At 36.2% G+C, this 24712-nt stretch overlaps 1 protein-coding gene across 1 annotated transcript; it reads left to right on the top strand.

Annotated features, from left to right (window-relative positions):
* SMCO2 (single-pass membrane protein with coiled-coil domains 2) lies at positions 1-24712 on the top strand. The gene is made up of 8 exons (XM_045554145.1): positions 1-134; positions 2042-2141; positions 4106-4242; positions 5578-5727; positions 12679-12766; positions 17184-17240; positions 18277-18455; positions 24450-24712. Exons 1-8 carry the CDS (start codon positions 1-3, stop codon positions 24646-24648), a joined length of 1044 nt encoding a protein of 347 aa, XP_045410101.1. The 3' UTR covers positions 24649-24712.

Below are 24712 nucleotides of genomic sequence, written 5' to 3'. Positions count from 1 at the left end.
ATGGCTCTCTCACCCACAAATCTAAATGATGAGATGTCTCTGCAGATGAAGACAGACTGGAAGGAACAACAGTTGACTGAGAAAAATAATGGCTTTCTCCCAAACCTCAACGTGGCTGAAGGTGCAATGCAGAAGTAAGTCGGCATAGAGCTCGCAGGAGGGGTTTCTGGAGAGTTCCGACTAGAGACTTCCTCGGGCCAGGGGATACAAACGATGAGGTTTCGAAGTTCAGGGTGTGGGTTGACATTCTTCTCTACAATTGATCTACCTTTAGTCTCATGAATATTTACTGCGGTGGGCCTTCTGAGACCCTAAAGGGGGACACTACAGTCACAAATGAGGCAGATACCAGTTAAAAAGAAATTGTCGAGACTCATCAATTGGGAAAATATGTTGTTTTGTGGCCTCATTATCTTCACCTGCTAAAGATATAACCAACCCATTTTAAATACTTGCTGGAGTAGAGAGAGTACAAACAGTCATATAAATACATATATATATTTGTTAGTACATGATAAAAGTATGTACTAATATAAACCAATACTCTTTTTGAATAGGAAAAACATTTTTAAAGATTTTCCAAGAACCCCTCATATGTCAAGAAAGCTATCATGATATCAGAGATGTTCTTAAATGTATTTATAATTTGTTGAAGACAGTAGCATATGCATTTGGAAACTTTGGGCAGTGTTTACTCATACAAGCAATATTTATTCGGTCTATAGAAATGTATATAGATTCTGGGATCCCTTCCTTTGCAGGATAGATGTGGAGTGACTGCCCCCACTACCACCTCCAACCTCAGGGTTCAAGGCCTACAGACTGGGAGCTACTGCTATAGACCTACATCGCACATTTACTGTGATTCATTCAAAAGTATATGAGAGAGAGAGAGAAAGTGTGCATGTGTGTATACTCCAGCAAAATTACACCTGTCAAATAGGGAATGGGTGAAGGACATCAACACAATTATTACAGAAAAGGAAATACAAATGAGTTTTATACATATGATATGAGACTAAAACTAAAATGAGATACTAGTTTAAATGTACCAGATTGGCAAAGATCAAAACCTTTAATAATACTTGGTTCTAGAAAAGGAGTGGGAAAACAGGCACTCTCCCCATTTTTTACTGAGAGTGTAAATTGATTCAAACTCTTTAAAGTATACTTTGGGAAAAAAATCTATCAAAATTTAGAATACACATATCAATTGACCTAACAATTCTACTTTTAGGGTTATCTAATAGATATACTTATGCACGTACACAACAATAACATGTGGATGCATAAGGATATTCACTCCAGCACGGTTTATAGCAACAAATGACTAGAAACATTCTACACATCTGCTAATAAAAAACTGGTTAGAAAATTATCATGCAGCCTCACAATGGAATACCACATAGCCACTGTAAAAATGAGGCAGCTCTGCATTTACTAATGTGAAAGGGACTCCAAGATATGTTGTTAAAAAATAAATCCAAAGCGCAGAATAGAGTGTATAAGTATCTTCCCATTTATGTTTTAAAAGGTGCATACTGTATATGTATACATCCGTACATATATAAACATATCTGCTTATTTATGCAAAGATTCTCTGTGGAAAAATAAAGAAACTAGTAAACGTTGTGGAAAGGACGGTGTAGGCTAGAGATCAAGAAGACACTGTAGACTTACTCTGCCCAGAATCATACGACATTTTTAAACTCTACTTTTTAAAACAGGACATTAATTTACTTATTTTGCACACACATTTATACATACATATGCACACGGCTGTAATGACTTTGGAATTTGCAATCTCGCTGTTAAATAATAGATGAATTCAGTGAAAACTTATTTCTCCAGCCCCCTCTATTCCTATCTCGTGCCATACACTATGTGAGGCATCATTCACACAGAATGAACTCAGTACGTGGATAGCAGGTGCTCCCTGGGGCTGGGAAATATCTCAGCGTTCTCTCCTTAGAAACATGTAAGGCAGGCCTATGTGCTGGCCCTGTAATGACAGGCTCTGTTTGGATTGTGTGGCTTGCAGTTTGCTAAAGGAAATTACCATACTGGAAGACGTCTTGGACAGGTCAGATGATGAGGACGACGTTTTCTCTGAAAACCCTCAAAATGACTTCCTTCACAAGGTGGACGCTAAAACATGGGTAAGGGAGACACTCAAATGTCACAGTGGGTGAAGAGAGAAACTTCACATTCCATATCTCAAAGTGGTAAGAAAAATGTCTGAGGGTTTCCTCCTAACAGGCACAGAACTTCAGAGCTTAAAACCAGGAGGGAGGCGGAAGGTGGCATTGTTTCCACTGGATGCTGCTGTTACAACATGAGGGATTTACTAGTCTTTCCATGCAAAAAAAAAAAAAAAAAAAAGTGTATTATATGTTATTTTTTGTCTTTGGGGATTTCTAAAATAACTGTGACATTTTTTCACCTTAAAGCAAATCACCACATGTAAAATCACCCCCCCCCCCCCCCCCCCCCCCCCCCCGCTAGCACATTGTCTTCCAGTAGAATTCATCTGTTTACCCTTAATCTGTCTCCAGGGGAGAATCCTTCCTCTTCCAGCTCCTGGAGCTCCAGGCTTCACCAGCTTGTGGCTGCATAACTCCAGCCTCTGCCTCTGTCTTCACACAGCCTTCTCTGTGTCTGTCTTTTCCTCTTCTGTCTCTCATTAGGATATTCGTCATTGGATTAAGAACCCATCCAAGTAATCTAAGATGATCGTAACTCAAGATCCTTAACTTAATTACATCTACAAAGATTTCAAATAACATAATGTACACAGGGACCTAGTACTGTATTAAGACACAGGCATATCTTTTTGGAGGCCACCGTCTATACTCTATGGACCTTGGGCAAATCACTAAAAATGAATGGCCGAGAGATTTCAATACCTGCCTTTCTCCTACTCAGATCTATCATGAGAATGAAAAGAAATAATGCACATGAAAGCAATTTGTAAAGAGTTATGTGAATGTTAGTTATGCCTATTGTCTTGGCCAGTAGTTTATGCAGACATTTCAAAAAGAGACCGATCCTGTTCTCCCTACTCCAACTGTTTCTCCTTCTAGTTTAAAAATAGTTCTGCTGAAACACAGGAATTTCAGATCAAACTTCTTCAAAGGACAGAAGAAATATTTCACAATGTAGTTACTAAAGAAGAGAAATGTTCGAAGATAAATCATTGTCAATTTTCACATGCATAGAATTGAAATACTGGAAAATGCCTTGAATGTTTTTCTAGAACAAGGCAAAGAATAAAGAAACAGATAAATTTTGGTCATCAAACTCATGGAGTAGGCTTTTCTCCCAAACTCTTTGATATGAAAAAATAGAAATAAAAAGAGAACATAATATAATTAATTATCCAACGATCAACCATATTCCCACACCTAGATTTAAAAATCTTTAACATTTGTCACATTAGCTTTATCTCTATGTATATAAATAGATGGAATTTTCTGAACCATTTAAAAGTAGGTCAAAGACACTTCATCCCTGTTTACTTCAGAAAGTGTCTCTAAAAATAAAGACTTTATTCCATATAACCAAAATACTTTCACATTTAGGAAAATTAGCAATAATTACATAATATGATCTAACGTCCTCAATTCTCTAAATATTCTAATTTCTTCAATTGTTCCCCCAATGTTTTTTATAATCAGTTTTAAACCAGTATCCAAACAAGATCTATATAATTTATTCAGTTGTTACGGCTCTTTGAACTCTCTTAATATAGAACAGTCCCACCAACTTTTCTTTCCCATGACATTGATTTTTTTTTGAAGAGACCAGTCATCTTATTTGGGTGGAGTTTGAGAGTCCGCGGTCAGGTGGATTTCTGTCACTTGTCAGCAATGGAAAGAGCTCTGCATGTGGATGCTGATGTTCCACATGTCCCTGCCCCGGCCTTCCCCTGTCAACAGAGCAGAAGGGCATGTGTGCTCCTCTAACAAATGCATTAGAAAGCTCCAGTCTCAAAGAGGACTGTGCACTTGCCCCCAGAGAAGGGGGATCGGGTGGGGCTAGACGAACTCCCACCTCTTGTGATAACCCTTCTGTTCTGCTTTGCCTCCTTCATCATCCTTATCAGGATACATCAGAGGAGGAGTCTGAGTACGGCCAGGATCTGCAGAGCGATGAGCAGGGTGAGCAGGAAGCAGATATCGTTCATGAAGACGCTCAGGAGTCCACATCTTTGCAGTTTGCAGAGAAGAACAGCCCTGAATTGTAAGCCTTGACCCACGCAAGAGAGAACATTTAATAATGTTGTGTGGAGGGAAAAATGAAATTTAAGCAGTGAACTTAGGGAAAGCCTGGAATATTTAAAATCCGTATGTCTTGAACCGTAAAGCACCTATGTGCACAGGTTACTACATGTTCCAGCGAGAAAGCAAAGTAGGGACCTTTCTAAGGATGTAGACAGAGCATGGAGTTCTCTTTGCAAAGTTTTATTTGGAGCTTGGAATTAATACATATATTAACATTCAGATAATTTTCTAGATATGAAAATCATAATTATCATTAGAAGTATATTGTTGGCTGGGCAAGGTGGCTCACACCTGTAATCCTAGCACTCTGGGAGGCCAAGGTGGGAGGATCGCTCAAGGTCAGGAGTTTTGAGACCAGCCTGAGCAAAAGTGAGACCCCCATCTCTACTAAAAAATAGAAAGAAATTATTTGGACAACTAAAAATATATAGAAAAAATTAGCCGGGCATGGTGGCACATACCTGTAGTCCCAGCTGCTCAGGAGGCTGAGACAGGAAGATTGCTTGAGCCTAGGAGTTTGAGGTTGCTGTGAGCTAGGCTGACGCCACGGCACTCTAGCCCGGGCAACAAAGCGAGACTCTGTCTCAAAAAAAAAAAAAAAGAAGAAGTATATTGTAAGGCCAGGCATGGTGGCTCACGCCTGGAATCCTAGCACTTTGGGAGGCCGAGGCAGGAGGATTGCTTGACCCCAGGAATTCAAGACCAGCCTGGGCAAGAGCAAGACCTTGTCTCTACCAAAAAAATAGAAAAATTAGCCAGCTATAGTGGCGCGTACTTATAGTCCCAGCTGATCAGGAGGCTGAGGCAGGAGGAGTGGTTGAGCTTAGGAGTTTTAGGGTTGCTGTGAGCTATAATGATGCCACTGCACTCTAGCTCTCTAGCATAAGTGACAGAGTGAGGCCCTATCTCAAAAAAAAAAAAAAAAAGTATATATATTGTCAAGCCTTTGTGGATCCTTTCCCTAGTGTCTACCTTTCCTCCCCCACCATGATGTAACCACTATCCTGATATCAATATTTAACATTAATTCTATGCAGGGAAATTAAAAATATATCTTTTTTTTTTTTACCAAATAAAAAATATGCTTTGTTTTATTCAGCCTTTTAAAGATCTGTTAAAGTAGATATCAGATAAATGTTCACTCCTTTCTCCTCAGGGCCTAAGTGCCCACTGGCCGATTTTGGTGATAAGAAATGACTAAACAGGCCAACTGGCTATTCAAAGGAAGAAAGCTTCCGGCTATGTGAGATGTTTCCCACTGTCTACCTTGAAACTGATCCTAACATTTCTGCAGGTGTCAGGAGAGCATGTTCTTCAATGTAAACTACTGGAATACAAAGATGGACTTGCAACTGCAAGAACTCAGAGCTGATGACATAGGTTGGATGGACAAAATTAACAATATTATACAAAAAATAAACGTAACAGAAACCACAGTGAAGAGGTAATTGTAGAGTGTTGGGGTTGGTCAGAAAATAGTGGAATGTTTCATAGCTTCAAAAACTCAAGAAACTCTGGGTTTAGGGAGATAAAGTCTTTAGACTAAGGAGTATAAAGTCTTATGATTAGAAGTCAAATGTCACAAAATCTCAAAGCTTAAAATTACTTGCATCTTTGCTCTCTCTTAAGGATTTCTCTCATACACTCCTTTTTTGAATCTGTGTTAGTAGTTATCAAAGGGAGGTCTCTGGGTCACCAATAACTTGAGGGTTATTCATTATTGTCCAAACCAACCAGCAGGGCATGGAAAAAAAATGTACAGTATGTTGGCTAATGTGTCTCTCAATTTAAGTGGAAAGTTTTAAGATGAAACAAAAAAGATAAAATTAATTGTTAGTTATTTAGTCACTGGTATAAAGAGAGTGGACTTTGGAGTCAGAGGGACCCAGGTTTGATTCTTGACACTGACATTGCTTGGATACATTAATTAACCATTTTTAAGCCTTGACTTTTCTCTCCTATAAAGAGAAAATAACAACAGCCACTTCATTGGTTTATTGTGGGGATTCAATAAAATTCTGTATGCAAAGACACTAACACAGGGCCTAGTACATAAAAAAAAATTACTAAATGGAAGCTATTCTTAGAAATAAGTGCCCCTGGCCTTCTGAACTTTCCTGCCGCATTCCAAACTCTTTCCTACTGCAGGGCTACTCTTCTCCTAGCTATTTCTTCACCTTTCAGTTAAAGATCTCCTTTACCTTTCAGCTAAACATCTCTTCACAGAGGCCTTCTCCTGACCATCCTATCCAAAATGGGCGTTTTTTTTTCTTCCAAAGCATTAGTAATATTCTTTTTAAAAAGGATTCTGTGGTTTTATTAATTCAAACCCTATACATTAGCTTTTTTAAATTAAGGAACACTTTATAATGGTAAAATTATTTTTTTTAGTGTATAGTTCTATAAGTTTTGAAAAAATGCATGCAATTATGTTGCCACCACAGTGAAGATGCAGGACACTTTTGTCACTCCCCAAGTCCCTCATGCCCTCGAGCTGCAGCAACCACTGATCTGTTCTCTATTTCTATCATTTTGCCTTTTCCAGAATGTCACAAAAATGGAATCATAGAATACGTAGTTGTTTGAGTCCACCTTCTTTCTCTCAGTGTAACGCGTTTGAGAGTCATCCATATTCTTGCATGCATCATCAATAGTTTGTTCCTTTTTGTTGCTGGATAGTATATAAATAAACCACATTTTATCATTTCATCAACTGAAGAACATTTAGGAATTTTGGCAATTATGAATAAAGACTCCATAAACATTCATGTGTAGGTTTTTGTTAGAGCATACATATTTATTTTCCTTGGGTAAACAACCAGGAATAAGAATACTGAGTCATACAGTAAATGTATGTACCAGGAATAAGAATACTGAGTCATACAGTAAATGTATGTTTATATTTATAAGAAACTGCCAAATGGTTTCAAAGCGGCTGTGTCTTTTTGTTGCATGCCTTCCTACACTGTATGAGGGTTCCAGTTGCTCTACATCCTCATCAGCACTTGGTATTATCAACTTTTTTTTCTTTTCTTTTTTTTTTACTGTAACCATTCTAATAGATCTGGTAGATATATCTCATTGTGCTTTCTAATTTTCATGTAGCTAATAACTAATGATGTTGAGTATCTTTTCATGTGCTTATTTTCCATATGTACACCTTCTTTGGTGAAATGTCTTGTTTATATCTTTTGCCCATTTAAAGAATTGGGTTGCTGATCTATTTATTATTGAGTTTTAAGGGTTCTTTATATATTCTGGATAAAAGTCCAGATATTCAGTGTGTGATTTGCAAATATTTTCTCCCAGTTTGTGACTTGTCTTTTCATACACTTAACAGTGTCTTTGGAGGAGCAGTTCTTAATTTTACAAGGTTCTAGTTATCACCTTTTTTCTCTTATGGATCATAATTTGGTATGTGTGTGTAAGAAACCTTTGCCTAATCCAAGGTCAAAATGATTTTCTCTTCTGTTTACTTCCAGAATTTTTATAGTTTTAGATTTTATATTTTGAGCTATGATTCATTTTAAGTTTTATATATGGTATGAGGTAGAGATTGAAATTCTTTTTTTGACATATGTATATTCTTTCTTTCCTCTTTTCCTTTTTTTTTTTTTTGCATATATGTATCCAATGGTTACAGCAACATTTGTTGAAAGAGTTTACTTTCTCTATGGAGTTTCTTTATACCATTGTTGAAAATTAATGAACTGACTCTATTTTTCAATTCTTTAGTTTTTGTTCCATTTATCTATATGTCTATCCTTTCACCAATACCACCCTGTCTTGATTAGTATAGCTCTATGTTAAATCTTGACATTAGGTGCTAAGAATTGTTCAACTTTGTTCTACCTTTTAAAAATTGTTTTGGTCATTCTATTTTTTTTTTTTTTTGATTTTTCAGATTTTAGATTTTAGAATAAGCTTGTCAGTTCTGCTGGGATTTTAACTGGAACTGCAGTGAATTTATAGATAAATTTGGGAAGAATTAATACTTTAACAATATTGAATCTTCCAATCCATGAACACAGTATATCTTTTTATTTATTTGTCTGTGATTCCTTTCATCAGTGTTGTATAGTTTTCAGTGTACAGATATTTCACATATTTTGTTAGATTTATGCCTAAGTATTTCATGGTTTTGGTGCTATTATAAATAGTTTTTTAAAAATTTCCATGTTCAATTGTTAATTGCTATTATATAGAAATACAATTGATGTTTTGTGTATTGACCCTGGGTCCTGTGACATTGCTAAACTCATTTATTAGGTCCAATAGTTTTTGTAGGTTATTTGGGGTTTTCTACATATATAATCATGTAATCTGCAAATAGAGACAGCTTTATATCTTCATTTCCAATCTGTAAGCCTTTCACTTCTTTTTGTTGCTCTATCGTATTGCCTAGAACCTCCAGTAGGACGTTGAATGGGAAGGGTGACAGTGGGGAGCAAACATATTTACCTTGTTTCCAATCTTACAGGAAAAGTGTTAAGTATGATGTTAGCTGTTTTGTTATTTTAAAAATAGCTGCTCTTTATTCAGATTGATAAAATTTCTTCTTTTCCTAGTTTACTGAGGATTTTTTTTTTTTTAGAGACAGGGTCTCGATTTGTCATCCAGGCTGGAGGGCAGTGGCATCATCATAGCTTTCTGCAACCTCAAACTCCTGGGCTCAAGCAATTCTCCTACCTCAGCCTGAGTAGCTGGGGCTACAGATGTGCACCACCATGCCCAGCTAATTTTTCAAAAAATTTGTGTAGAGACAGGGTTCTTGAACTCCTGACTTCAAGCCATCCTCCCACCTAGGCCTCCCAAAGTGCTGGGGTTACAGACATGGACCAATGAGCTCAGCCAGAGGTATTTTTAAAATTAGGAATGACACTAAATAGCTATTGCTGCATCTATAAATAATTATGTTTTTGTTTTTATGTTTGTTTATAGTCTCTTGGTATGGTACATTAAAATGACTAATTTTTGAATGCTGAGCCAGCCTTGAATTTCCTGGAAAAACCCTACTTATTCATGATATATTATCCTTTTGTTATATTATTGGATTCAGTTTGCTAAAACTGTATTTTTGCATGCATGTTCATGACGGATTTTTATTATTTATTTATTATTGATACATAATTATGAGGTATTTATTATTGATACATATATTTATGAGGTACATGTGATATTTTGATACATGCAAACAATATATAATAATGAGATCAGGGTATTTAGGGTATCTATCACTTCAAACATTTATTGTTTCTTTGTGTTGGGAACATTTCAAATCTTCTGTTCTAGCTATTTTAAAAGACAATAACTTATTATTAACTACAGCCACCCTACTGTGCTTTCAAGCACTAGAACTTATTTCTTCTAACTAACCGTATGTTTGTACCCATTAGCCAACCTCTCTTCATGCTTCCCCCTCACTTTTGGTAGTTATCGTTCTACCCTCTATTTCCATGAGATCGACTTTTTTTTTCAGCTCCTGCATATAAGTGAGAACATGAGATATTTGTCTTTCTGTGCCTGGTTTATTTCACTTAACATAGTGACCTCCAGTTCTATCCATGTTGCAGAAATTGTAGTTCATTCTTTGTTCTGGATAATGTTTCATTATATAAATACAACCCCCAAACACACACACACCACGTTTTCTTTATCCATGCATCTATCAGTGGAAACATAAGTTGATTTCATATCTTGGCTATTGTGAATAATGCTGCCATGGACAAGGGGATGCAGGAATACCTTTGATATGCTGATTTCCTTTACTGAAATACTCAGTAGTAGGATTGCTGGATTATATAGTAATTCTATTTTTAGTTTTTTTGAGAAACCTCCATACTGTTTTCCATAATGGCTGTATTAATTTACATTCCCACCAACAATGTATAATAGTTCCGTCTTCTCCACATCCTCACCAGCATCTGTCATTTTTTGTCTTTTTGGTAAAGCCATTCTAATGGCTGAGATCTGTTACTGGAGAATTATTGCACTAATTTCTATCTTTCATATCCCTCCTAATGTACTCATGTTTCCCTCTACCTCCTTGGACAATAAAATATAGGTATAATAACTTTTAAAGTAACTTTATCTACTAATTCTATCATTAGATCTTTTATAAACCTGTCTCTATTGATTTTTTTTTCACTTTCTGCTAGATTGTAGTTTCCTATTTCTTTGTATGCCTAGTAATTTTTTATTGAATACCAGACATTGTGAATTGTATCTTGTTTGGTTTTGAATATTCTTGAGAGGGGTGTGTGTGTGTGTGTGTGTTTGTGTGTGTGTACTCTTAAATCTTGAGCTTTGTTCTGGACACAATTAAGTTACTTAGAAGTGGTTTTATCCTCTTGAGGCTTGCTTTTAATTGTTGTAAGGCAGGACCAAAGCAGTCTTTAGTATAGGACTAATATGGCTCCACTACTGAAGCAGTGCTTTCTGAGTATTCTATCTGATGACTTGTGTATTATAAAATTTTCCCACTTTGGCTGATAGGAACATTAATTATCCTCTGCACTGCATGATCTTTAAAGATTGTTCTCCCTACTCCAATCTGTTAGGATTTCCCCCAACCCCCATCTCAAGTAGTTGCATGTGTGTGACTCAGTTTAAGACTCAAGTGGGACTTTCTCAAGTGGGAAGATCTCTGGAGCTCTTTCTCTGTGCAGCTCTCTCCTCTCTGGCTCTCTGCCATGCAACCATAACCTCTGTGCCCTCCCTGAACATCTAACTCCGTCTTCTCAACTCATGGAAACCCCCAAGCTTCTCCTGAATCCCCCTTGTCTGACTTGAGTCCGGAAATTCTTTCCAGCAAATAAGCTAAAGTAATTGTAGAGCTCATCTCATTTGTTTCCCTCTCTGAGGGATTATTGCCCTGCACTGCCTGTTGTTCAATACCTGAAAACCACTGTTTCATATATTCTTTCGATTTTTTAAATTGTTTAAGGTGGGAGGCTAAAACCAATTCCTGTTACTCCATCTTGGTTGGAACCCAAAACATTAATAACATTCTAATTTTTTTTTTTTTTGAGACAGAGTCTCACTTTGTTGCCCTGGCTAGAGTGAGTGCCGTGGCGTCAGCCTGGCTCACAGCAACCTCAAACTCCTGGGCTTAAGCAATCCTACTGCCTCAGCCTCCCAAGTAGCTGGGACTACAGGCATGCGCCACCATGCCCGGCTAATTTTTTTTATATATATTTTTGGTTGTCCAGATAATTTTTATTTCTATTTTTAGTAGAGACGGGGTCTCGCTCAGGCAGGTCTCGAACCCCTGACCTCAAGCGATCCACCTGCCTCGGCCTCCCAGAGGGCTAGGATTATAGGCATGAGCCACCACGCCCAGCCTAATTTTTTATAGATTTTTTTGTCTACCTGCCACATAATATTTAACCTCCAAAAGGTAAAAGGCCTTGCCTGCATTGTTCTCTATTGTAATAATTAGCACTCATCATAATATCTAGCACATAGTAAATGCTGAATAAATATTTTCTGAACTAATTTTATAAAGAATTTGGGCCAGAGGGCTTTACATTTGGCAGAGACCTGTAGAACAAAAACTTAGGGGATAAGTCTGTTTTTAGTTTTAACAGGAACTGTCAAACTATTTTCCAGAGCAGCTGTAAATTTTATATTCCTACCACCAATGTGTAACTGATCCAGTTTCTGTACATCCTCATTAGCATTTGGTGTTATCACTATTTTTCATTTTAGCCATTCTGATAAGTATGTAGAGATATCTCATTGTAGTTATAATTTGCATTTCTCTAAAGGCCAATGGTGTTGACCATCCTCCTTTGTGTGTTCATTTACTATTTATATAGCCTCTTGGTGAAATGTCTATGCGTGTCTTTTGCTTTTTCTAATTAGTTTGTTTTTTAATGCTGAGTTTTGAGAGATGTTTATAATTCTAGATACAAGGCTTTTGCTGGATATGTGATATGCAAATATTTTCCCATGTGTGTAATTTGTCTTTTTATCCATTTAACAGTCTTTAGCCAAATAAAAATTTTTAATTTTGATAAGGTCCAATTATCAATTTTCCTTTGTACAGATTGTGATTGGTGTCAAGTCTAAGAACTCTTTGCCTAGTCCTTAGGTCCCATAGATTTTCTGTGTGTTTTTTTCTAGAAATTTTAGAAACTTATAATTTAATCATTTTAATTTTCAGTTCCTGTATCCAGTTAAGCCTCAAATCTCCTTAGTATTATCTAGATTACTTAGAGCGCTTTTTTCCTTCTTGAATTTCATTTCTAACTTCCCATTCCAATACAATCACTACCCAGGTGTCCTTTTATATAGGGTAGGCATTTCATTTTTGAAAGAAGAAAAATATCTCCTCTATTGAGTGATTTTTCCTGATCCACAGGACTTAGTCTATCTCGTTGTCTGTTTGCAGCTTATTAAATGAGGTGATATCCCTGGAGGAACAAACTGAGATGCTGGCGGACCAGGACCTTGACCCCAATCAGGGGATATACATCGAGGTGAGCTGGAGGCTTGGAAGAGACAGTCTGGGAGGCTCGGGATTTCTGCCACCCCTTCCCTCCCCTTCTATTGTTCAACAGGGTATAACAAGTAAGACCATCTCTGTCACAAGGGAGAGTGCTCTCTGGTGGTCAGTTCTGAGCACCTTTCTCCTGGGTAACACCACATGAGTGGTAACACAAAAAGCCTAGACTTGACTCCCACCCTAGAAACTCGGTGAGACAAATATGATAGGTTTCTATCTGTTGCCATCTTAAGTACCTTAAGGGAGAACTTCTTTTCTTAATCTTTATATCCCGGCACCTGCCAGTACAGAGAAAATATCCAGGAAATAAATATTTGTTGAGAACCGCATCCTTGGAATATAAGAGATCTACTTGTGTTTGTCTTTCATGTCTTCACGAAGAGTTCTTATGTTGTTTTCATAATCTCCAAAGTTTTCTTGATGGTTTTGTCTCTTTGCATTTGTTAGAGACTCTTTGCACAGAAAGGTTTAATTTTCCATCTTTTTAATAGTCATAGAATACTAGCACTGAAAGGTAGAGATCAACTTGGAGCACAAATTAGACTTCAGAGTCCTGGGTGATAGTTTTTCTGCTAAACGGTAAGTCAGGCCTTTGAAGTGAAGTCCTTAAAAAAAGAAAAAATTCTGTGTCTAACTACCTCTTTTTGTTGAAATTGCCAGCCTCTGCTTTAACTGATCTCAAATTTTAAATTAAGAGTTTAAGTGAATTTTGGAAGAAGTAAAGGAGAAATGTCTCCTTTATTGCAGAAAAGTATTATTTATTTAGACCCCTTGTATATTCAAAGTCATCTGCAGATCAGCACAGATTTATTGCCTGGGGAAAAATTACTTTTAACCATGAGATAGTCCAACATGTTGAGTCACAATTTCATTCTGTGTGAGTTGAAAAGAAAAGGTTTCTTTTCACTATCCTTGGGCTTTGAAAATTGCAAACTGTAAAAAAGGGAAGAGGTCAAAGTCTGCTGTGAGTATTACAGAATGGTGGATTTCAGCAGGGGGAGGGGTGGGAGTAGGGAGGGATGAATATCAAAAGACTGAGAAGAAAGAGGAGCACACGGATAAATGAAAGTGGGATTTTTTAAAAAGGAGGGGTTTAGGATAATATGAAAGGGGAGGACATCACGCATATGAAAATCCTCTATGCTGGAGATATGCAGTTTTCTATACACATTAAAAACAACCAAAAACCAGGCATTGGCTTAGAAACAACCCAAATATTCACCAGTTGCCACGTGGATAAAATGCAGTACATGTATGTGATGGAATGCTGTACTACTCAGCAATGAAAAGGAACACACTTCTGATTGACCCGACCACATGAATGAATCTCAAATGCGTTATGCTAAGAGAAAGAAGCCAGACCCAGAAGGCTACATATGTATTTTATGATTCTACTTATCATAAACACTCTGAAAAAGGCAAAACTATAGGAACAGGGTGGAGTGGAGAAAGGGAGGAACATTAACAAAGGGCTACAAGGAAATTTGCGGGGTGATGGAAATATTTTGTATCTTCTTGTGGTGGTAATTACACAACAGTACGCATTTGGCAAAATTCATAGAACAGTACACTTTAAAAAGGTGAATTTAACTGTATGTGAATTATACCTCAGTAAATGTGGCTTCAAAAGAAATTGCACAAGTTCTGTCCTCAGCCTATAGGCTGATGGAAAAGGCTACAGAAAATGAATGTAGTAATAAATAAAAATGTAAAACTTTAAATATAATTGTTCCAAAAGCAAAGTTAGTAGGAATGGCTGTGGGTTTTCTCTGGTGAAGGGAAAAGTGAAGACTGTTAGAAATAGATATAGGAACAGCAAGTAAAATATGAGAAAATTAAAGGAGAAATAAGTTAATAAACTTAAAATAATATCACATGTATTGGCTTATTTATTCCTCATGAAGAAATGGAGTGACTAAGAAAGGGATGAAAGGAGAAGGAGGGAAAATTGGTAAAATTACTGTTTTAAAAAAGCAAAACAGAAATAAATGTATTTATCTGTTTTGTTTTTTGAGACAGAGTCTCACTCTGTCATCCTGGAAAGAGCGCAATAGCGTGATCATCGATCACTGCAACCTCCAACTCCTGGGCTCAAGGGAACCTCCTGCCTCAGCCTCCCGAGTAGCTGGGACTACAGGCGCACACCTGGCTAATGTTTTCTATTATTGGTAGATATAGGGTCTTGCTCTTGCTCAGGGTGGTCTCAAACTCCTAACCTCAAGCAAATCTCCCTCCTTGGCTTCCCAGAATGCTTCCCAGAATTACAGGCATGAGCCACAGCACTCGGCCCAGAAACAAATGCATTTAGAACTTTACGCTACAGAACGGACTTGAGGTGACCTTTGGGTATTTCCTGATATTGAGCCCCCAAGTTCCCAAAGCTTTCTGAAATCTCCATGTGAACATCTAGACTTTGCTTTTGAGACTGACCCCATCCTAGTTATCTTTGATAAGTTTTATATAAAGATATTTACTCTATAAATAAACTAGGACACTAAATAAAATGTGATTATCATTGCATTATTATCTTTAAATAATTAAATGATTCGGGGGTTGGTGATGAATAAACTTGGCAAAAAATGAGGGTGGAGTATACATTTCCCAATTCATCTATAGGCTGTTTGAGGGTAAACACGCCTATTACTTGTATCCAACGAGCACAATGCCTGGCTCAATGGCCGCCTACATAGGATGTGGCCAGTAATATTTTGCTGATTTGATTTAATGTTGAACACTCGGGGGTGGGGGGTTGGGGGGGAACCCAGCTTCTATTAAATCCCAAATTGTTTTTTTTTTAATGATAAATATGCTTTCTCCTAAAAAATCAGTTGTATTTCAATTCCACCCATCATTTATTACAACTTTTGTTTTATACTCCCTTTTTTTAATAGGAGAAGATCATGGAAATTAGAAAGCAATTAGGAGAAATGGATAACAAATTTAACCAGGTAATGACAAAATAGCTTTATCACTAAGGAGGAAAACAGTTCTTCAAAGATAGCTCACATTTAGAGAATTTCAGGGAATGAAATCTTAAATTCGATGAAAGATATACTCAGAATTTTAGGCCTGGAAAGGAATTTATTGTCATTTAGATTATACCCTCATTTTCAGAAAAAAAAAGTGTGAACTCCAAAAGATGAAGTGATTTGCCCATATTTCCAGATGTAAAGAACCAGTCTCACTCTTGCTCTCACATACATTTCTATATTTTTTTCTTCTAATGAAAGTAATGCATGCTTATTTTAATAATTAAAATATTATGGAACTATTAAACAATGAAAAATAATCCCACTCCCTCAAAGACAAACACAATGAATATTTTAGTATATGTATATTCTTTCAAATTTTTTCTATACATATTTTTACACATTGTTGTTATTGTTTTAATGGGATCATATTACACATATTGTTTTACAACTTGCTTTTGCACTTAGCAGTTTTTCTTCAACAATTTTCTATGCTAGTAGATGTCATTTTACCTTTTTTCCCCTACTGCTATATAATGCATGCTTAAATTTATTAAAGTTATTTTGTTGGATATTTGGGACTTTATAATCAATGTTTGCCATTATAAACCATGTCTCAAAAAGCCATGCCTTTGCTCGCTCTTGCAAGTGCTATTTTTAAGAATCAATTTCTAGAAATGTGATTTCTCAAACTCCTCTTTCTTAAATCCCTGAACACCGTTCTTTCCTCTATAGCTCTGCTTTTCAAAGTATTCTGCAAGTCTATTATGGAATGATTAATTTAAAACCTCTAAAAGCATTCTTTACTAATGGCATATGTGCAATTGGCATTCATGTCTTAGAAGGTGATGGTTTGCTTTCAGCCTGTGTCTTGTTCTTCCTGAAAGAAACTGTCGAAATCATCTGTTATCTCTATCTGACAACCTATAGGGGGCTTGGGAGGAAAAGATGAAACAGAACTTTTTGTGGACAGCTCTTTTGCTAAACCATAGGGCCTGAATATTCAATATGACATAATGAGGACTTACATTTATAACTTATGAAATTTTAAATATTTAAAAGAAATCTTATTTTCTCAGAAACATAGTATGTTTCTCTAACTAGTGTCCTGATAGAAGTTTTTTTAAGGAGGAAAGACAGAGTAATGCATAGAGAGAAGGATGATTTCTAATATGCTGCTATTGTGTAAATGTGTACTCCTAAAGTCTTGACAATAATCTTGTTAATCTTTTGGTTATTCCTCTTACAATTTGCGATTCATGATTACACTATGAATTTGCTCTAAGAGGAAGGATTTTATGGAGTAAAAGTAAATTTCAATGAAGCCACTTTATAAGTGGTGTCCAAAATGAGTAAGAATGTATTGTATAAACCACAAAAATATAATTTTCATTTTACCTGGAACTGTGGCTTTCTCTTTAGGCAGGTGTTTGTAATGAAGCTCATGAATTAAAGGAGAAATTCATTGAAAGAATGGAGGTAAGATTTCACAGGCATACACAGTCAAACAATGATAAACTCAGGTGATCTAAATACAGGGGTAATTCTTTCCCTAGGATTTGAGGGTGCACCACATCCTGGTCTCTTTCTAGTCTTACTGTCTTTTTCTTCCCCTCCCGGCATCCTGCTTGGGGCCAACAGAGCAGCTCACGATTCTGCTGTCCTCCCAGGCTCTCACACCCCTGTGCTACATCTGCTTCTCATCCTGCCATCTGGAGCTTAGCCTCCGTGTCTACATATTGCCCATTCTTCAAGGCTCAGTTCAGACGTCATCTCTTCTTCCAGACCTCTCCTAATCTCCCTAGCCCAAAAAATGACATCATTTCTCAATTCATCCCACACGATCTTAGACATTGAGGTAAATGCGAATGGGTGAATGAAATAATGAATCAATCAATCAGCCTGTCACCTGCTCAGAAGTGCCTGCTCATACCACCTATCTAGAGTAGATGTCCCCACCGCAAATTACTCAAATTATTCTGTTTTATCACCTTATTTGTTTTCTCTTTAGCACATATCTTAATCTATAATATCTAATGTGTGTATATGTTTAGATGTTTATTACTTGCCCCCCTGCTCCTATAAATACACGTGTAATAGATTGCACATTCTTTCTCTATTTTGTTAACCATTGTATCCTAGAATAATGCCTGGTAGGCAGTAGTCTCTCAATAAATATGTTTTGCATAGATGAACAAATTGAATAGATGGATTTAGCACAAGGATGTCTTCCTACAGGAACAATCCAGTGGCTAAAGATTAGCATGTGGGTTTTGTTTCATTTTCTACCGTGGTGCTACCTTACACTGTGAATGTGTAAGCCCCCTGCTATGTACCTGCCAATGATCTCCTTATGTCCTCATGTGACTTACACATGATGTCTAACGTGCGCCCCTGAGGTATTCCAGAGGAAAAGCACTCTGCATTGTCTATAGTAAGACTTGGAAACATCTAGAATCTTCTTTTTCTTCTTCTTTTTTTTTTAAATAATTGATTAATTTTTTTTTTTTTTCAGGACTTTTGCAAGGACATGGCTCTGCTGAATAGAAAGCTGAGGATGTACCAAATGCAAGACGGGAACACAGATTCTGAGTACAGTCCTGAAGAAATGGACACTGAAGAAATGGAGCCGCAGCTTCTTCAGGCTCCACCCCCTGCGTTAGGGCAGGACTCTCCTCCCCGTGTTACCGCGTGGTAAGCCAGAGAAAGGGGCCAGTGTGGGCTGGACCAAAGCTCCAAAATGTATGAACTATAGGAAGATTGCATTTTGTTCAAGTATTGACTAAAATTTGGGGTTTTTTTAGTAAAGTATTTAAGTTCTTTAAAAGTCTATATGTTTATTGGAGTCATAGTATTTTTCCTGTTGTTTTTGAGGTAGATATATTGCATTAGGTATACAGATATAGGTTGCTTTCTTATCACTTTGGATAAATATATCTATTTATTTAGAAAGACATATAGAGATAGACAAATTTATCTCTATATATCTATCTAAACTTAAAGGATGGTATCTACAGACTATGTTGCAACCACCTCCATTAAAGGAACATAACTGAGAAGCAAATTTGAAAACCTTTGCTGGATGGGGTGCCTCTCTCTCGTACTGTATTGGAGACATATTAATATAAACCAGCAAACTCTGACTCTTTGGATTCCTTTCAGGAGATGCCACACCATCACATACACCCTGAGTAGTAGCCCCCTCTGTGAAAACTTTTCTGATTCTTTATCTCCAACCACCAACCCAGGTAGAATCTTCAGCTCCCTCTTTTATCAAGTCCTTTGCCTGTTTTCTAAATTGGGTTGTTTGTCTTTTTGTTGTTAAGTTGTAAGGGTGTGGGCACACTCCACCTTGCAAATAATCTCATCATAAAGCTTGTAGTATAGTATTGCAATTAAATTAATTCAAACTCATCTTCTCCTAATACTCCATGGCATACACAAAGGCAGGAATCTTGTCTTCTTCATTTTGGGACATGACATGTAAAATATGCTCATAAAGCTCAACAGATGTTACATTAATAAGTAAGTGAGGAGTGACATCAGTGAAAATGGTAAAGACCTCAGAAAATTTTCTCCTACATAAAATCAAAGAGAAACCTGCAAAAAAATTGTCAGAATCAACTTTTTCAGCTCTTAAAAAATTAAGGATCTACTGTCCAAAATATATAAAGAACTCTTACAACTCAACAAAAAAAAAACCAAATAACTCAGTTTAAAAACAGGCAAGAGACTTAGATAGACATTTCTCCAAAGAATTTCCACAAATGGTCAACAAGCACAAGAAAAGATGATCAACATCACTGGTCATTAAGGAAATGCAAATCAAAACCACAATGAGATACCTCCTTACCCCCATTAAGATGACTATAATAAAAAAGACAGACAATAATAAGCATTGAAGATGTGGAGAAACTGGAATCCTCAAATATTGTTCATGGGATTGTAAAGTGGTACAGCCAATTTGGAAAACAGTTTTGCAGTTTCTGAAAATGTGAAACACAGAGTTATCACATGACCCATCAATTCCACTCCTCAGTATATACCGAAAAGAATTGAATTCATATGTCCACACAGATACCTGTGCGTGGATGTTCAGAGCAGCATAATTCATAATAGCCAAAAACAGAAACAATTCAAACGTCCATTTACTGATGATAGACAAAATGCAGTTAGCCACACAATGAAGTATTATTCAGCTGCAAAAAAAGAATGAAGTACTAATACCTACTACAACATGAATGATCTTAGAAAACATTATGCTAAGTGAAATAAGCCAGACACAAAAGGATATGTATTGTATGATTCCATTTATATGAAATATTCAAAATAGGAAAATCCATACAGATAGAAAGTAGGTTAGTGCTTGCCAGGCCTGGAGGTATTGGGGAATAGGGAGAGAGTGATTGCTCATGGGTATGGGGTTTCTTTTTGGGGTGGTAAAAATTTCCTGGAATTAGATAGTGGTGATGTACAAACTTGTAAATAAACTAAAAGCCTCTGAATTGTACACTTTAAAGGGTAAGTTGTATGGTATGTGAATTATATCTCAAAAACAAATAAATAAGTGAATACCTTTCAATTATCACTTTGTGTTATTTGGGAGGATTATAATCCAGTTGAACTGGCCATCATTTTTTCACATCATTACATCCTAATTAAGATTGCCTAAAATTTTGCCAAGTCTCTAGGTAGAGAACTGGAAACACATTAATTCCATTAAAGCATATTTGTACACTAACATTTTGAGGAGGTCTAGTAAATAGTGATTTATTCATTCACAAAGTATCAATTTTTCTGTTTTTAGCTTCAGAAGGTGGCCTCTTCTTGGTATAGTCCCCCAGTCCTTTTGTACCTACTACAAATAATGTGAAAATTTTGGAAAAGATTAAAGGTTTTATGCATGGCAAGGTTTGAAAATTAAATAGTATTCAAAAGTTAAAAGAATATTTCTATTCTTTTATGTTTAAATTTTTTTTAAATTTCAAAATATTATGGGGGGGAGGGGGTGCTGGGGTGGGTAAACACAATTTATAGGTACGGAGCGCACCGTATGGGGGAAGGGCATGCTTGTAGCTCTGGCTCGGGCGAGGCAAAGGCATTATATGTAACCAAAATGTTTGTACTCCTCTAATATTCTGAAATTAAAAATAAATAAATAAAAGAAAAAAATATTATGGGGGTACAAACATTTTTGGTTACATGTATCGATTTTGTTATGCTTAAGTCAGGGTTATAAGTGTGCCCATCACCCAGATAGTACTCACTATACCCTTTAGGTGGGTTTTCGCTCATCCCCTCATCCGCCCTCCCCTCTGCTTGATTTCTTCTGAGTTTTACTTTCCTCTGTGCACATCTGTGCTCATCAGTTAGTTCCAGTTTAATAGCGAGTACATGTGGTGTTTATTTTTACATTCTTTATATACTTCACTTAGGATAATGGTCTCCAGTTCCATCCAAATTGTTGCAAAAGGCCTTAATTTCATCCTTCTTCATGGCTGAGTAGTATTCCATAGTATGCATATACCACATTTTGTTAATTTGCTCATGAATTGATAGGCACTTGTGTTGATTCCACATCTTTGTGATTATGAATTGTGTTGCAATAAACATTAGAGTGCAGGTGTCTTTCTCATAAAATGATTCTTTTCTTTTGGGTAAATATCCAGTAGTGGGATTGCTGGATCAAATAGTAAGTCTATTTTTAGTTTCTTGAGGAATCTCCATACTGTTTTCCATAGAGGTTGTACTAATTTACAGTCCCATCAACAGTGTATAAGCATTCCTTTTTCTCTGCGTCCATGCCAGCATCAATTCTGTCTGGACTTTTTAATAAAATCCATTCTAACTGAGGTAAGGTGATATCTCATTGTAGTGTTAATTTGCATTTCCCTGATAATTAGTGATGTTGAGCATTTTTCCATATGTTTATTGGCCATTTGTCTATCTTCTTTTGAAAAGCTTCTGTTCATGTCTGTTGCCCACTTTTTAATGGGGCTGTTTGTTTTTTCCTTGCTGATTTGCTTTAGTTCTTTGTAGATTCTGGTTATTAGCCCTTTGTCGGATGTATAGCTTGAGAATATTTTCTCCCATTCTGTAGGTTATCTATTTGCTTTGTTTATTATTTCCCTAGCTGTGCAGAAGCTTTTTAATTTAATCAAAGCCCATTTGTTTATTTTTGTTGTTGCTGTGATTACTATAAATTCTTTACCTAGGCCAATATCTAGAAGAATTTTTACAACATTTTCTTCTAGAATTATTATGGTTTCATGTCTTACATTTAAGTTTTTTATCCATCTTGAATTAATTTTTGTGGTGGTGAGAGATATGGATCCTATTTCATTCTTCTGCATGTGACTATCCAATTTTTCCAGCACCATTTATGGAATAGGGCTTCTTTTTCTCAGTGTATATTGTTGTCTGCTTTGTCAAAGATCAGTTGGCTATATGTGGATGGTTTTATATCTGGGTTCTCTGTTCTGTTCCATTGGCCTATTTCTTTATTTTTGTGCCAATACCATGCTGTTTGGGTTACTGTAGCCTTGTAGTATAGTTTGAAGTTTGGTAATGTGATGGCTCCAATTTGTTCTTTTTGCTCAAAAAAGCCTATTCAGGCTTTTTTCTGGTTCCAAACGAAGCATAGAATTATTTTTCTTAGATCTGTGAAAAATGATGTTGGTATTTTGAGGGGGATTACATTGAATCTGTAAATCACTTTGGGTAGTATGGACATTTTAACAATGTTGATTCTGCCAATCGATCCATGAGCATGATATGTTTTTCCATTTGTTCATGTCATCTGCGATTTTTCTTTGGTGTATTGTAGTTCTCTTTGTAGAGATCTTTCACCTTCTTGGTTAAGTATATTCCTAGGTATCTTATTTCCTTTGTAGCTATTGTGAATGGTATTGAACCTTTGATTTTACTCTCAGCTTAACTGTTATTGGTATATAGGAATGCTACTGATTTGTGTACATTGAGTTTGTAACCTTAGACTTTGCTGAATTTATTTATCAATTCCAGAGTCTCTTGGTGGAGTCTTTGGGGTTTTCTAGAGATAAGATCATACTATCAGGAGAATATTTCTATTATTTACAGAAGATAAGTTCAAAATGAATAAAATTATTAATGACACTAATTTTTGGTTCTATACAGGTGATAGGATGAAAAAACATATTTTAATTTAGTAGCTAGGATGTTTTCCAAAGAAAATTATGTCTGAATCTTTTAAACTAAATATTATACATGTTATTTGCTTAATAATAGAAAATTTAAATATTTTTGAAAAGTTAAATGATATTGATTTATAAATAAAAATCAAACGATTCAGTAGTGTTAAGAAATAAATATGAATGCAACTATACCTCGAATATTCAGTGCAGAACAGAAAAAACCGGAAGGCCATACTCTAAACAAAAGGAAAAATGAAATTAAACAGAAAACTAAAACAAAATAGAAAGAAGGGATGAAACGAAGAAAGGAAAGATTAATAATTTAGCTGGTTATATTAGGATGATGGGATTATAGTTTATTCATTTCTCTGTTTTCCAAATAATCTGTGATTTATAAAAATTGTTTTTCACTTAAAAAACTTAATGTTAAAATGTATTTCTGTGAAAATGTTGTAGTTTAATATTTCCAAAAATGACTATTTCTTTTTTTTACTTTAAAAAGAATAGTGTTTATTTATTAGATATGTTTTTGTAGTGAGTTGTTTTTCTTTTCATAAGAAAGAACAAACCTAGATTTAGTGCTTCTCGAGGGCGAGACATTTCTACTTCATGTTGGCAGCCCTCTAAGCGCCTTCCTAATAGAATATCTTGCTCTTTGATAAATGTGTAAATTAAAATCAATTATTTGTGTAACTGCCAAGAGCTAGCCAGTGGGGATAATGGCAAGAAACGTGGTTCAGGTTTATAGAATCCACTGAGTTATGTCACAAAATAGATCCATAGCTAACTTCAGCTATGCTGTAGAGTTTCTCTTCTGAAATGTATTATAAATGGTAATTGTCTGGGTTAATTGGATTATCTGTGACATTTCTTTTCTTTTCTTCTTTGTGTTTTTCAAAATTTTCCAGATTTTCTACCCTAATCGTATATGGCATTTATAATTGGAAAATAATAGGGCAGCGGTAGGAAGGAAAAAAAAAGAAAATAATAATGCAAGCACTTAGAAGCAAATAAAATATACCATAGGTATAGTCCAGGAGGAATCTTCAAGGATTTGAAAAAGCTTATATTACTTTATTAAAAAAAAAAAAAAAGTCTGGTGCCAGGATAAAAGCTAGCTGAATGCCATTTATCACATTATATTTTGTGTCCGGGGAAAATCTCACTGCCTGTGCCTTTATCTGCCCCAAAACAGGCATCATATACTTCACAAGTGAGGTAAAGATTGCACTAACCTGCTAGAATGTGAGAAGGGCATTTCAAAGGAAAAAGGGCCCCACGTTCTCTAGGGGTTTCATTGTTTCATGGATGTAGGATCTTGGAATTCCTATGCCAGCCCTAGCGCGGACTTAACCTGCGGCTCTACTCCAAGCTTCTTCCTTCACAGACACAAACTGAAGTCAAGAGAAACTCAATTACTTAGTTAAAGTTTTCGGGCTACCTGGGTGGAAGAGCTGGGATCCTGTCCATGTTATCTTGAGAATTTTCTCAACACAGATGTTTTCTTTCCTTGCAGGAAATGTGCACTGAGGATTTTCGTCATGTTTTACGTCCTCGTGTTCACTGGACTTTCATGCTACATACTATTTTTTGATGCTACATTTGTCTTTGAAAGGGTGCTCCCTAGAATGCTTGGGCGCCGCACGATGTGGGAGCTACGGGAGATCATTGCACCTTTCTTGAATTTGGAAGCGGAAGACTTGTTACCCTCCTAAAGTTACAGAACTTGCCCTTAACCCTACTGACTTTCTCCCCAATAAAATTCTGGCTGTTCCTGTA

The sequence above is a fragment of the Lemur catta genome, chromosome 6 (assembly GCF_020740605.2).
Source record: "Lemur catta isolate mLemCat1 chromosome 6, mLemCat1.pri, whole genome shotgun sequence".
In the NCBI taxonomy this organism is placed as follows: Eukaryota; Metazoa; Chordata; class Mammalia; order Primates; family Lemuridae; genus Lemur; species Lemur catta.
The sequence above is the reverse complement of the archived record's forward strand: the minus strand, read 5'-3'. Positions and strand labels throughout refer to the sequence as shown.

What these genes read in the sequence shown, in the direction of transcription:
- SMCO2 (XM_045554145.1), top strand. Translation starts at nt 1, where the DNA reads ATGGCTCTCTCACCCACAAATCTAAATGATGAGATGTCTCTGCAGATG. An exon ending in GAGAAGAACAGCCCTGAATT is followed by an intron (nt 4,243 to 5,577) that starts GTAAGCCTTGAC and finishes ACATTTCTGCAG; the next exon opens with GTGTCAGGAGAGCATGTTCT. An exon ending in ACAGAAACCACAGTGAAGAG is followed by an intron (nt 5,728 to 12,678) that starts GTAATTGTAGAG and finishes GTCTGTTTGCAG; the next exon opens with CTTATTAAATGAGGTGATAT.